Source organism: Hydra vulgaris, chromosome 02 (assembly GCF_038396675.1).
Source record: "Hydra vulgaris chromosome 02, alternate assembly HydraT2T_AEP".
NCBI classification, from domain to species: domain Eukaryota; kingdom Metazoa; phylum Cnidaria; class Hydrozoa; order Anthoathecata; family Hydridae; genus Hydra; species Hydra vulgaris.
In genome coordinates this window covers 41,717,626-41,729,627 of record NC_088921.1, presented here as the reverse complement: position 1 = coordinate 41,729,627, position 12,002 = coordinate 41,717,626, and the positions used below count along the sequence as shown (strand labels likewise).

The 12,002-nt window shown below is 27.4% G+C and overlaps 1 protein-coding gene across 2 annotated transcripts; it reads right to left on the bottom strand.

Moving 5' to 3' along the window:
- Positions 1-7,313: 7,313 nt before the first annotated feature.
- On the bottom strand, positions 7,314-11,489 carry LOC100211983 (small ribosomal subunit protein eS10). Of its 2 annotated transcripts, none has more exons than XM_065790962.1 (5): positions 11,373-11,489; positions 10,911-11,055; positions 7,662-7,839; positions 7,480-7,589; positions 7,314-7,384 (listed from the first exon to the last, which is right to left on the bottom strand). In XM_065790962.1, the coding sequence occupies exons 2-5, from the start codon at positions 11,052-11,054 to the stop codon at positions 7,337-7,339; spliced, it is 480 nt and encodes a 159-aa protein (XP_065647034.1). In that variant the 5' UTR covers position 11,055; positions 11,373-11,489; the 3' UTR covers positions 7,314-7,336. The 2 variants fall into 2 exon arrangements, with proteins under 2 accessions (XP_065647034.1, XP_065647035.1); XM_065790963.1 differs by having other exon boundaries at positions 11,152-11,399.
- Between the last annotated feature and the right edge of the window lie 513 nt (positions 11,490-12,002).

Sequence of the window (12,002 nt, the reverse complement as noted above, 5' to 3'; positions counted from 1 at the left end):
ATATATATATATATATATATATATATATATATATATATATATATATATATATATATAAAACGACTAAATAGCTGCATATTCCTTAAACATAACCTATTTGTCACAGGATTCGTCTGCTTTTTAAAACCTTTTTAACTAAACCTTTTTTTTTTGTAATTCCAAAACAATTATCACCTTCATTAGCTGAAACAAAACATTCTAAACCTCGATAATTTTAAATTGTAAACAGTGTCTCAATGCAATGGTTACTGCTCCATCAAAATTAGGAATACTAAACTTCTGTTTATATCCATGTACGTGTTTATTTGAGCAACCCTTTGTTCTTTGAACAAGCTTTTTTAATTGAAAAAGTTTTGCATTCGAACGAGGAACATTTATCAAGTACTTAAAATTTAACTGTATCATTTCCTATATGTATTAAAGAATGAACATTGTAAACTAGTTGATCCTTACCATAAAGTTTACCAAATAACTGCACAAAATAAGTTAGTAACTGACAAGCAAAATCAACATATTTTTTTCAACAAAATAAAACATTATAAAACTAGTACTGAAAGTACTAAAAAATTTGAATAGATTTTTGGCTAAATCATCCCTTTTAAACAACTGGCCCAGTGTATACTAAAAAAAGCCCAAGTTTAGTTGTTTTCCATTTTTTAATATCTAACTAAGACCTTGGTTTTATAGAAAATTTTCTTGGAATGTAACAACATATCTGGAACAATCCGCCAGATAAAGTATTGACTGTAATCTGAGACAATTTACAACATTTGGACCATTTAACCATAATTTGATGAGTCTTCACATACCCCTAACCATACTAGATGCATAAAGTCTAAAGAAAACTTTGTCACCATGTCAAAATTCAATACCATTTAACACACCACTAAGATGTTCAGAATGCTTTTAATGACAAAAATCTGAATCAGTGCTTAAAATTGATAAAATATGTGGAAGTATTATTTTGCCATACCACTCTCCTTTCTAAACACAACGCTTACATCAGTTATAACCATTGTGCCTCTAATACACTTAACAAATGCTCTAGTTGGTGCACCACATATGATAACAGCAAGATTGATTTCATACTCAATATTTTAATAGATAAAACCATCTTTTGGAAGAATTTTGAACTTTACCAAAAATTTATGTAGATAATCAAGAATGGAATTAGGTTTTTTAAGTATTATTACTACTAGTACTGTAGTAACAACTTCAAATCATTATTATTTAATACTACTTTGTCGATAGTTTATTATTACTTTTATTTTTGTTAATTCTACTAATAATAAATCTTTTTTAATTTTAATACTTTTTTTTTTTCTTATATTGATCATATCAAGCTAACAACCTATGCTTTTACTATCCCTCACTATTTATATATAAAAGTTTAAAAGTGAAAATAAATTTAGTAATAAAATAAATCATATTGAAATAAACTTTTAACCATTAGTTTTCAATAATTCTTGCAATATAGATATTCCTTCCTTTTTACGATTATAAATTACTTTTAGTTTAGTCTTGTTAAATAAGAATGACTCATTAAAGGAACATTTACTATCACATTTTAATGAATGACCAGAAATTTTTGAGCAGTTTCTTTTTTTCCCACAAAGCCTGAATGAGATAAAAATATATATTTGTGCTAAAATATTCTAATACTATATATATATATATCTTTATATGATAAAATAAAATAAAAAAATTAAATAACTTCTTTGAATGGTCTGATTCCATTTCCAGGTTGCACATTGCAAGTTGAGAGATTTGTAAACAAATTATTTTTTTTACTTAAATCTTAAAAATCTTGAATGTTAAAAATAAAATTTTTTAACTGCCTAATTATAAAATTTGTAATTTATACATAAAAACATGAAGAAAAAAAAATGTTATTTCAAGATTTTTGTAATATTATTTTGTAATATTATACAAAGTTTCAAAATTTTATCAAAATACGAAATAAAAAAAAAAAATGGCTGCCAATAATTTTTCTGGAAAATCACATGGAAGCATTAAAGATAAACTGATACTTCACTTCCACTACGTTTATAAAAAGTTTTTACAAATGATCTTTGGCGTGTTAGGATAATATTTAGTTAGAGATTTTAAAAATGATTCATTATTTTAGGTTTTAAGGCTTTTTGAAAGTTGAAAATGTCAATTTTAGCAAGAAAAAATCAAATATCTCAAGATATACAAATTAGCTTTTAAAATCTCTAGCTACAAAGAAAGATCGTAATCCAAGTATCCTTTTTAGATATTTAACAATGTGTATGGAAAAGGTAGCATAATGGTTTATCGAGCACCTTTTCTTCCACAAACAAAGAATGTAATTTAAGTTTAACATATTGACACATTAAAGTTCACTTTATGGTATTATTTATAAATTAAGATTTATAAATAACTAAGAGTTATTTAACTTAACTATAGACTGGATTAAACGTAGAAAAATTCCAGTCGAAATGATACTTATAATTAAACGAACTTTAAAACGGCCGCGCAAACATTTATAAACTAGCGTTGAAAGATTTTTTTGCTGAAGTTAACGCCCTGTTAATTATCAGTTCTTTTTCAAAAATTGTGTTTCTAAAGAAATTTGCTTTCGTAAGGATAGTGAAGTTTCAACTTCAATGCTTAACTTGTCAGCATCAGTCTTTAGAACTTTGATGCATTTTGAAAGAAAAAATTTTCTGTTTTATTATAATTACAAATTCTTCATCAATCAATTTAAGTTTCTTACTTTACTTCGCCTACCTTTAACTGATTCTTGTTTTCCTTCAACACTGGTTGCACCTATTTTATGCTAACCTTCAGCTTTTTAAAAGATTACTGGGAAGCTCATACTGATGAATAACAATGTCATGGGAATTGATATGGTCATAAACTATTCTTTTGGAAACTAGAGATCTTTCTTGTAGATTTTCTTCTAACAACTTCTTGTTAACACTAAATCCTCGTTCTATTGCCTATTGGCTATGAGAAAACAAAAATGATAGTACTGACCTTTCACAATACTGAATACTTTTGAGTTTTGTGCAAATAGACACCAATAAATTTACCAACAAAATCAGATAATTGATTAAAGGACTCAAATTTATTTATTATCAACTCAAAGACTCTACATATACAATACATATTGTAAATATGACAAATATTCATGACAAGATCCACATAACCTTCTAGAAGTCCTGTCGTTACTAATGTAAAAATTGTAAAATATAATTGGTTATTGTAATATTTTTAAACGGCAAAATATTAAAGAAAAAAGAAAAAAAAAAAAAAAATATTGCAAACAAATATAACGGGTGGCCCAAGATAAATGGCATAGGTAGTATTTTTATTATAACTTTGTTATTTTTTTAGCTAGAACAGCGAATTTTTTTTTAAAGATTTATTATTAAATTCTCTATAAATCTGTCTTGATGGCTTTGTTTTATGGTTTTTAATTTTATTTGTAGATAATGAAATCTAAAGATTTGCTTAAGCTTGTACTTTCTAAATACCAAAATGGTGATGGTCCGTCAAAAATATTTGCTGCTATTAAGGGTGTCATTGGGTTTCGTACAATAAATCGGTGGTGTCAAATAATAAAAGAGACAGGCTCTATTGAGTTGAAATGTCTATCAGGTGGTCCAAGATCAGTTCGAACAAATGCAAACATTCAAAAAGTTAGAAGTCCTCTGAAACGTAAAAAGAGTATTTCATCTCAAAAATTAGCTAATGAACTCAATATCTCCAGAACCAGTGTTAAAAGAATATTCAAAAGGATCTCAATTTTAAGGCATACAAACACAGAGTTGAACCACTGCTTATAAATGGTCAAAAAGTCAAGAGAACTAAATTTGCTAATTGGATAAGATACCATTTTCGAAAAAAACAAACACTGAAAATTCTGTTTTCAGATGAAAATTTAAATGGTATGTACAATGCCCAAAATGATCGCATATGGTCCACTAATCGTAATGAAGCTGATAAAGATGGAGGTATTAAACAGAAACAAAAATTCCCTCAAAAGGTAATGGTTTGGTTGGGAGCTTGTTCAAAAGGTGTTACACCACTGGTTATTTTGGACAAAGATACAGTAAATCATGACTGGTATATAAAAAAAGTGTTGCTAGTGGCCTTGAAATATGCAACCTCACATACGCATCATTTAACTCAACAATGGTATCATGATAATTTTCCTGCTTTTATTGACAAAAACCACTGGCCTCCAAATTCCCCCGATCTCAATCCTTTAGATTACTCAGTATGGGATGAACTCGTTCACCAAATGAAATGGAACAAAATTAAATCAAAATTAAAATTAATTCAAGAACTTAAACAAGCTGTAAAAAACATTAGAGTTAATGTAGCTTTAATAACTCGTACTAGTTGGACCAATCGCTTATATCGCATGTCAAAAAATAATGGAGACTATTTATATTAAATAATGCATTTTTTACATTTATTACATGAAATCATTTTACAATTATTTCCATTAAATCGTGTCTTTTTGTAGAGAATTTAATAATAAATCTTTTTTAAAAAAAATTCACTTTTCTATCTTAAAAAATAACAAAGTTATAATAAAAATACTACCTATGCCATTTATCTTAGGCCACCCGTTACTTTACTATCAATTCAAAGACTCTATTAATACAAGACTCTACAGAACACATTCTGCACCAAAAAACTCATCAAATTGTTGTTTTGATTATCAGCATCGTCAGTTGAAAGCCATTTTAATGCACTTAAGCTCTAAGCAAGACCCTTGAACTTCAGGGTGGATAATTCCTTGTTTTAAACCATTGCATTTGGAGACAAAAATGAAGCATTCTTCCCTAAAGAATACTTCAATAGGCATCTTTTTTGTAAATTTTGGAATAGCATGATAATATGCTTATGTATACTTTCTTAAATTCTAATTATATATATATTTCTGGTAAAAAATGAATAGAACTTAGCATTTCAGAGATGTTCAAGTATTTATGTATGTATGTATGTATGTATGTATGTATGTATGTATGTATGTATGTATGCATGTATGTATGTATGTATGTATGTATGTATGTATGTATGTATGTATGTATGTATGTATGTATGTATGTATGTATGTATGTATGTATGTATGTATGTATGTATGTATGTCTGTATGTATGTATGTATGTATGTATGTATGTATGTATGTATGTATGTATGTATGTATGTATGTATGTATGTATGTATGTATGTATGTATGTATGTATGTATGTATGTATGTATGTACATATATATATATATATATATGTATATATATATATATATATATATATATATATATATATATATATATATATATATATATATATATATATATATATATATATATATATATATACATATATATAAATATTAGGCTAATGACTTTTATACAATCTTATTTCCCTGTGCCATTTTTTCATGAGCTTTTATTAAAGAGTCATACAGGTCTTGGAAAACTTCGATCGCACGCTCACAGCACTGGTTGCTTCGGGCGTTGTCGATTGGAGATTTGAATATTTTCCAGTGGTTTTGCAAGCATCTGAGACCTTTAGAATAGTCATTCTACACTGTAGATAGTTCTTCAAAATCTTCAGCGCGGAACAATTGACTGCAGATTTCCCAGTGAAATAACCAGTCTGGCCTTTGCACTTAATTTGCAGTTTATACAGGTTCTCATTCTCTTTGCAAAACAATTCATTCAATGCACTAAAGTTTTGTTTCTTTCTGCAGCGCTAGTAGTCTTATATTACAGTTTATACGGCACTGCAAATTAGCTTAAGAAAATTTTACAACTCTGCAGGAGTTTGTCGAAAGCATAACGTTATACAATATTCTGGAAAATTCCAAACAATTCTCTTGGGGCAGTACTGCTAGGTTTTTTAGGGGGCTCGTTTTTGTAAAACGAAGAAGTTTAGATTAAAAAATAAATATTTTGCTAGTTTTTATAACCAAATTTGTGTGAAACAAAGACCACTTGGTACAAAGAGGGGGGTTGATTGCACCCAACGATTCCCCCAGGGTACGAGCCTTTCTCTATAATAATATGTAGTATATAAATTATTTTACAAGTTGGTTTAATGACTTATATTATGTGTAAATATTGTTGAAACAAATATATATTACGCTAAAATGGTCTATATTACATTAGGTTTGTGCGTAAATTTTTTCAATATTTTGTTAGAATATAGGTCAATAAAAAGCAAAAGTTAAATATTCCTGTTACAGGAAATGATTATTAAGAATAAAAGTTAAAAAGTCATCACCCTAATATATATACATATTATCTATATATTATTGCTGCCTGTAAGGCACCATAAACAATGCGCTAACTGCACTTCCCCATAATAACTATACCACAATATTCTTCCTATGTTAATCTAAAATTTTCAAAATCTCCCAATTGGTATAATGACAACCCATTGATACTTAAATTAGTTATCAAGATCAAGCCTATCTGTTGTCTTATCTTCAATGAGTTCGTCAAGTAAATTTTGTGAATTAGAGCGTCTGAGGAATGAGTAAATATGGCTCTTTAAACACTCATGCTCTTATCATGTGACAGAACAAAGTTTGGGGATGCTCTGAATAATTAGAGAAACGCTGGTCACGATAGCATGTAAAATTAATAAGGTAACCACAGTTTTCTTAATGCAAAACCTTGACGATATTGTGTTGTCAGAATGTGAACGTTTCAGTTGAATTTCAGTTAAATAAGCTGTCTTAAAGAAAAGTGGCATCACTTTACTCAAACCCGTATTATTTAATTGGAAATTACAGATCTTTGATAGTCGGCTGGACCGATTTATATATAATTTTAGAGAATACATAATGGAATTCAATATCTACGAAAAATTGATATATCTGGTAAAAGCATGATAACGAAATAATTCAGAAAGAAGTTCAAAGAATTCCAGGATTTATTGCTAGGGGTGTTTCTCCGCGATGTGAAACACCCCTAGCAATAAATCCTGGTGTTTTTACTTATTTTCTCAGGGATTATTAAATACCAGGACATTTCCAGGTTTTAAGGACCGCTAGACCACCCTGTTCTAAGTTATATGAAAAATCAAAATAGCGCACTAAGTTTAATGTAAAAGAGCATAGGATCTCCTACTTCAGCAGATAAATTTAGCGTTGTGTAATTTATGGACTATCCCCAAGCAATAGGTCCTAGAGAATCAATCTGTGTAACGATAAAATGATTTTTTTTAAATTGACTACAAAAATTGCTTTGGAAATAAATGAGTTTTTTTTTAAATGCAAAAAAAATCAAAGAGGGGAATAGACAGGTTAAAAAAAAACGTAAAAAATATATTTTTTTATTTTATTGAGTTCATGACGGTGGTGCACCAAACCCACGACCGATGCCAAATCCAGCACGCTATGAATAAGAAAAAAAAAAAAAAGTTACATTAAAATCATAAAAATTAATTTTTAATAAAAAATAACATAAAATGAATAATGAAAAACACATACAAACTCTGGTCTAAAATCAGATCCTGCGCCGCCTTTTTCAGGTGCACCAGCATCCCGTCTATAATTTTCTCTATCTGTGTCTCGAGGACCAGAAGAACGTTGATCACCTCCTGTAACATTTATTGAATTGTTAAAATTTAAAATTAAACCAGAATCAACAATTGCATAAAAAAAGAAGATACCTTTGGCCCATGGTTTTACAGATTCTGCAGCTTTAGTACTTTTCCTTAGAGTAGCAGGCACAATTTCAGGCGGGAGATGTAAGTAATCACGAAGATATTGAATTCCTTCATTAGTAAGATACCAGTAATAATGTCTCCAAGCAAAATTTTCACGTACATAACCACGCGATTTTAGTGACTAAAAAATTAAAATTATAAAACCTTTGTACCAGAAAAGTTAAAATGGGTAAACATGGTAAAATTTTTCTGCAAATCACAATCTTATCAGTAGTAGTTTAATAGTTCCAATACCCGTGTTCAAGACTATAATCGTGTTGACATTCCAAAACAAAACCAATAATTATATGTACATTTTGTTCTGCCTATCTTTAGACAGTCAACATATTTATGCTCAATGCTTTGAATACAAACTATAAATTAATTTTATATAACAAACAAATAACAAACATATGGATAAGTATCATGTTCTATCAAAGTAAGTGACATAAAGCTTATAACAAAGCTATTGTCGAGGATTTAATATACTTGATATAGCAACTTAATGGAGCCAACAGTCTACTAAGAAAAACTGAAGGTTACGAATAGATGCATTAAATTCTTAAAATTATAAACTGTCATTTTTTGAATACTCAAAACAAATACATTTTGGAGAAATCAAAAACTATTTATTGTACCACTAGTGCAAATGTAAACTTGACAAAAAAATTCAAGTTACTGACGTGTAATGGGTTATAAAGCTACATTATACAACATGGATAAGTGTAGAACTTGCAAATAAAATGATATTTAAGTAGTACAACTAGTTTTTTTTTAAATGGTTTTTTTTATAAAATTTAAGATTTATATCAACTTATTACTTAACTTATATAAACTTAGCAAACAGCCTTAGTATCAAAAACAAAACATTACTTATATAAAATCTTTCATTAAATTTACAGATTAAATATCAATTTATCTTATATAGAAAACTGAATAAAAATTTATGATCAGTTAAAACAATTAAAAGCTAGATAAATATACCATAATTCTGTTAAAATTGGACATATATATATAAAAAAGAGTAAATAAACTAAAAAGATTAAATTTAATCACTAGTTATTCATACATGCTGTAATAGAACAGTTGGTTCACAATCAAGAAGTTCAGGTTTCAAACCCACCCATGCCTCTAGAAGTACCGCACTCAACCTGTTTCTCTGACATTGGCTTTGACTAAACATAAGGATGCAAATAAAAAATTAAAAAAAAAAAACACTCCTAGATTGTGGCCAGCTGCTCCATATTGTTAGAGGTAGCTCAAAAAATTAAAAAAAAAATAATCAGAAATGATGAATGTTCTATCAAAGTAAGTGACATAAAGCTTATAACAAAGCTATTGTCGAGGATTTAATATACTCGATATAGCAACTTAATGGAGCCAACAGTCTACTAAGAAAAACTGAAGGTTACGAATAGATGCATTAAATTATCAAAATAATTGTCACTTTTTGAATACTCAAAATAAATACATTTCAGAGAAATCAAAAATTATTTATTGTACCACTAGTGCAAATGTAAACTTGACATAAAAATTTCAAGTTACTGACGTGTAATGGATTAGGATTTTTATTTTCAATAAAGTTAATAAGGAAAAAAAAACATATATCAAATTTTAGCAATTACTTCACTTAAAGCATATATTTTTGAAGTAATTACTTCACTTAAAGGATATATTTTTAGTCAAACAGCAAGTCAAATCAAAAGTTCTTTCATTGAAAATAGGTAAGTTAGAGGTAGTATTGATAAAAGGTAAGTTAGAGGTAGCTATACAGGGATAATTGTTGATATTCTTTTAAGATACTGTATATATTTAATACAAGTTTAACATGACACAAAATTGTGAAATTAAAACCAACGTTCATCAAAACATTACTGATTAGTTTTCCAATTATAATATAACTATTTCTTTAGGAAATATAGAAAAAACTTGAAATGATGTAATTATTGAATAATAACTATTAAAAAAAAAATTTAAAGTAGTTTAACATTGCATTACAAACATTAACTGAACTTAAAAAAAAGGCGAATAATTTAAAGTTGAATATAATGCAAAATGTGCTAAGAATATTATTTATTTTTTGTTTGCTATAATAAATATTAGATTTATAACAATAAACAAAATAAACAAGATTAAACATTTAATGTCTGTGTTCTTAAATTTAAAAAATACTATGAACCTTTTACTTTTAGAATTGATTTTCTAAGCTGTTAAATAAAATCGTGAATAGAAAAAAAGCAGATACTTAGTTTTACTTTATGCAACTTAACTGAGATACTTAATATAAAATATTCAAATGCAACATTCAAAATATGTAGTACACAATGACACAAACAGTAAATATAATAAAAAACATGTTGTACAATAATATGAATAAAACTAAGAAAACTAAAATTACATGTAAAATACTAGCAAAAACTTAAAAACAAATGCAAAAAAGCTGGCTGAAATGAGATTTTTATTTAGTAATATATAGTAAAGAAGAATATTTAAATTTCTTTTATAAATTTGAATTGAGATTTGATTCAAATAATTAATTTCGATTAGAAAAATAACATAAAAATATAAAAGTATAAATGCCTAGCATGAGAGCTAGACTATATTTACATTTATTTATCTATATAAAGTTGCTACTCCCATTTTTAGGTGGGAGAGCATGGCACTAAAGTAATTTAAACTTTCACTGTGTTTTCGTATGGAGAATGGCAACTTTATATCTATATCCAGAATTTATAGGATTTAATTTTCAACACTGACATAAAGAATGTAAATGATATAGTAAATTTTTTCACACTAAAGATTTGATTAGCTTCCTAATTTAATACTATATAAAATCTAATTTGAACATATTTATTAAGTTATACATTTAAACTAAAAATTCAATATATATATATATATATATATATATATATATAAATTGAATTTTTAATTTAAATGTATAGCATATTAAATATGCTAAAATTAGATTTTATATATTATCAAATTAGAAAACTAATGAAATCTTTAGTATGAAAAAATTTACTATAACATTTACATTCTTTTATTTATATATATATATATATATATATATATATATATATATATATATATATATATATATATATATATATATATATATATATATATATATTTATATATACATGCATGCATACATACACATAAATTTATATACATAATATATACACTAATGTGCATAAAACAAAATTAATGTACCTGCATGGCTTTAATAACTTCTAAGTTTCTTATCTTTTCTAGTTCACAATGTTTTGGAGAATTAAAATCTTTAATGGCAACCAGAACTCCATCCTTGAATAAAGCCTCATATATGGCATGTCGATTCTTTTTAGGAATAATCATCCTGAATTAAAATTATTTTAGGTATAGAATATCAGTATATGAAGTTTTGCGACATTAGATATTGCTAGATTTGAGGCCAATTAGATATGTAATGTACCTTTATAACAATAACCGAAAAAAATCCAGACTAGACCTTATTAAAGGGGAACAAATTTTATTGTACATTATATCCCTACTTAAACTTTTAAGTTTTTGACAGATTGTTTAACAAACAAAAAATATTTTTAACCATGGACAAAAAGGAGTTCATAAACTTCATAAAATTAACGCGAGCCCTCGCAATCGGCTAGATAATTTCAGATTAAACAAGGTTCCTACTTCACGATCCTTCTTTAGGTCGCCGATGAAGCAAAAGAAAGTATCGTTTTTCTGACTACCATTTACAATCAAAATTTACGGCGCCGACTGATGGCATTCGTTTATTCGCAGTGTTTTTGATATTTACAGCATTAGAATAATATATATTATTTTATGGAGATTCCGAACTAAAAATAAAAAAATATTTCCTTTTTCTGAGGCAAATGCTCCACTATGCCTCAAAAAAATAAGGGTTTTTGGGGTCAAGGATTTTTAGTCAAAAAAAGAATTTGACCTGCAGGTTACAGGTTTTTGGGAAGAAGTGTTTGTTCCCATGGGAACAGAAACTGAATCACAAATCAGAGCCTGAGCCCAGGTTCTGATTTGGAATTGGACATGGGATCTGGCATTGAGACTGACATGTAAACTGGGCTACTTGGGATTTGTTCGTGATTGTCGTTGAAAATATTTAATCTATATAAAAGATATTGTAGCAGCAAACGTAATAGTGTTGTTAAGCATTGTAATTTCAAAATGCATTGCTGTAAATACTACAACAATCTCTTCCCAGCAAACTTCAACAACAAGTTTGAAATAAATCTGAATCGCAAATTGTATAATATAATACTCCCTCCGTCCGGAAATATGGTA

Coding starts and splice junctions, on each gene's coding strand:
- LOC100211983 (XM_065790962.1), bottom strand. CDS start 11,054: ATGATTATTCCTAAAAAGAATCGACATGCCATATATGAGGCTTTATTC. Junction 7,840..10,910: donor AAGTTATTAAAGCCATGCAG/GTACATTAATTT, acceptor TTAATTTTTTAG/TCACTAAAATCGCGTGGTTA. Junction 7,385..7,479: donor CTGATTTTAGACCAGAGTTT/GTATGTGTTTTT, acceptor TCTTATTCATAG/CGTGCTGGATTTGGCATCGG.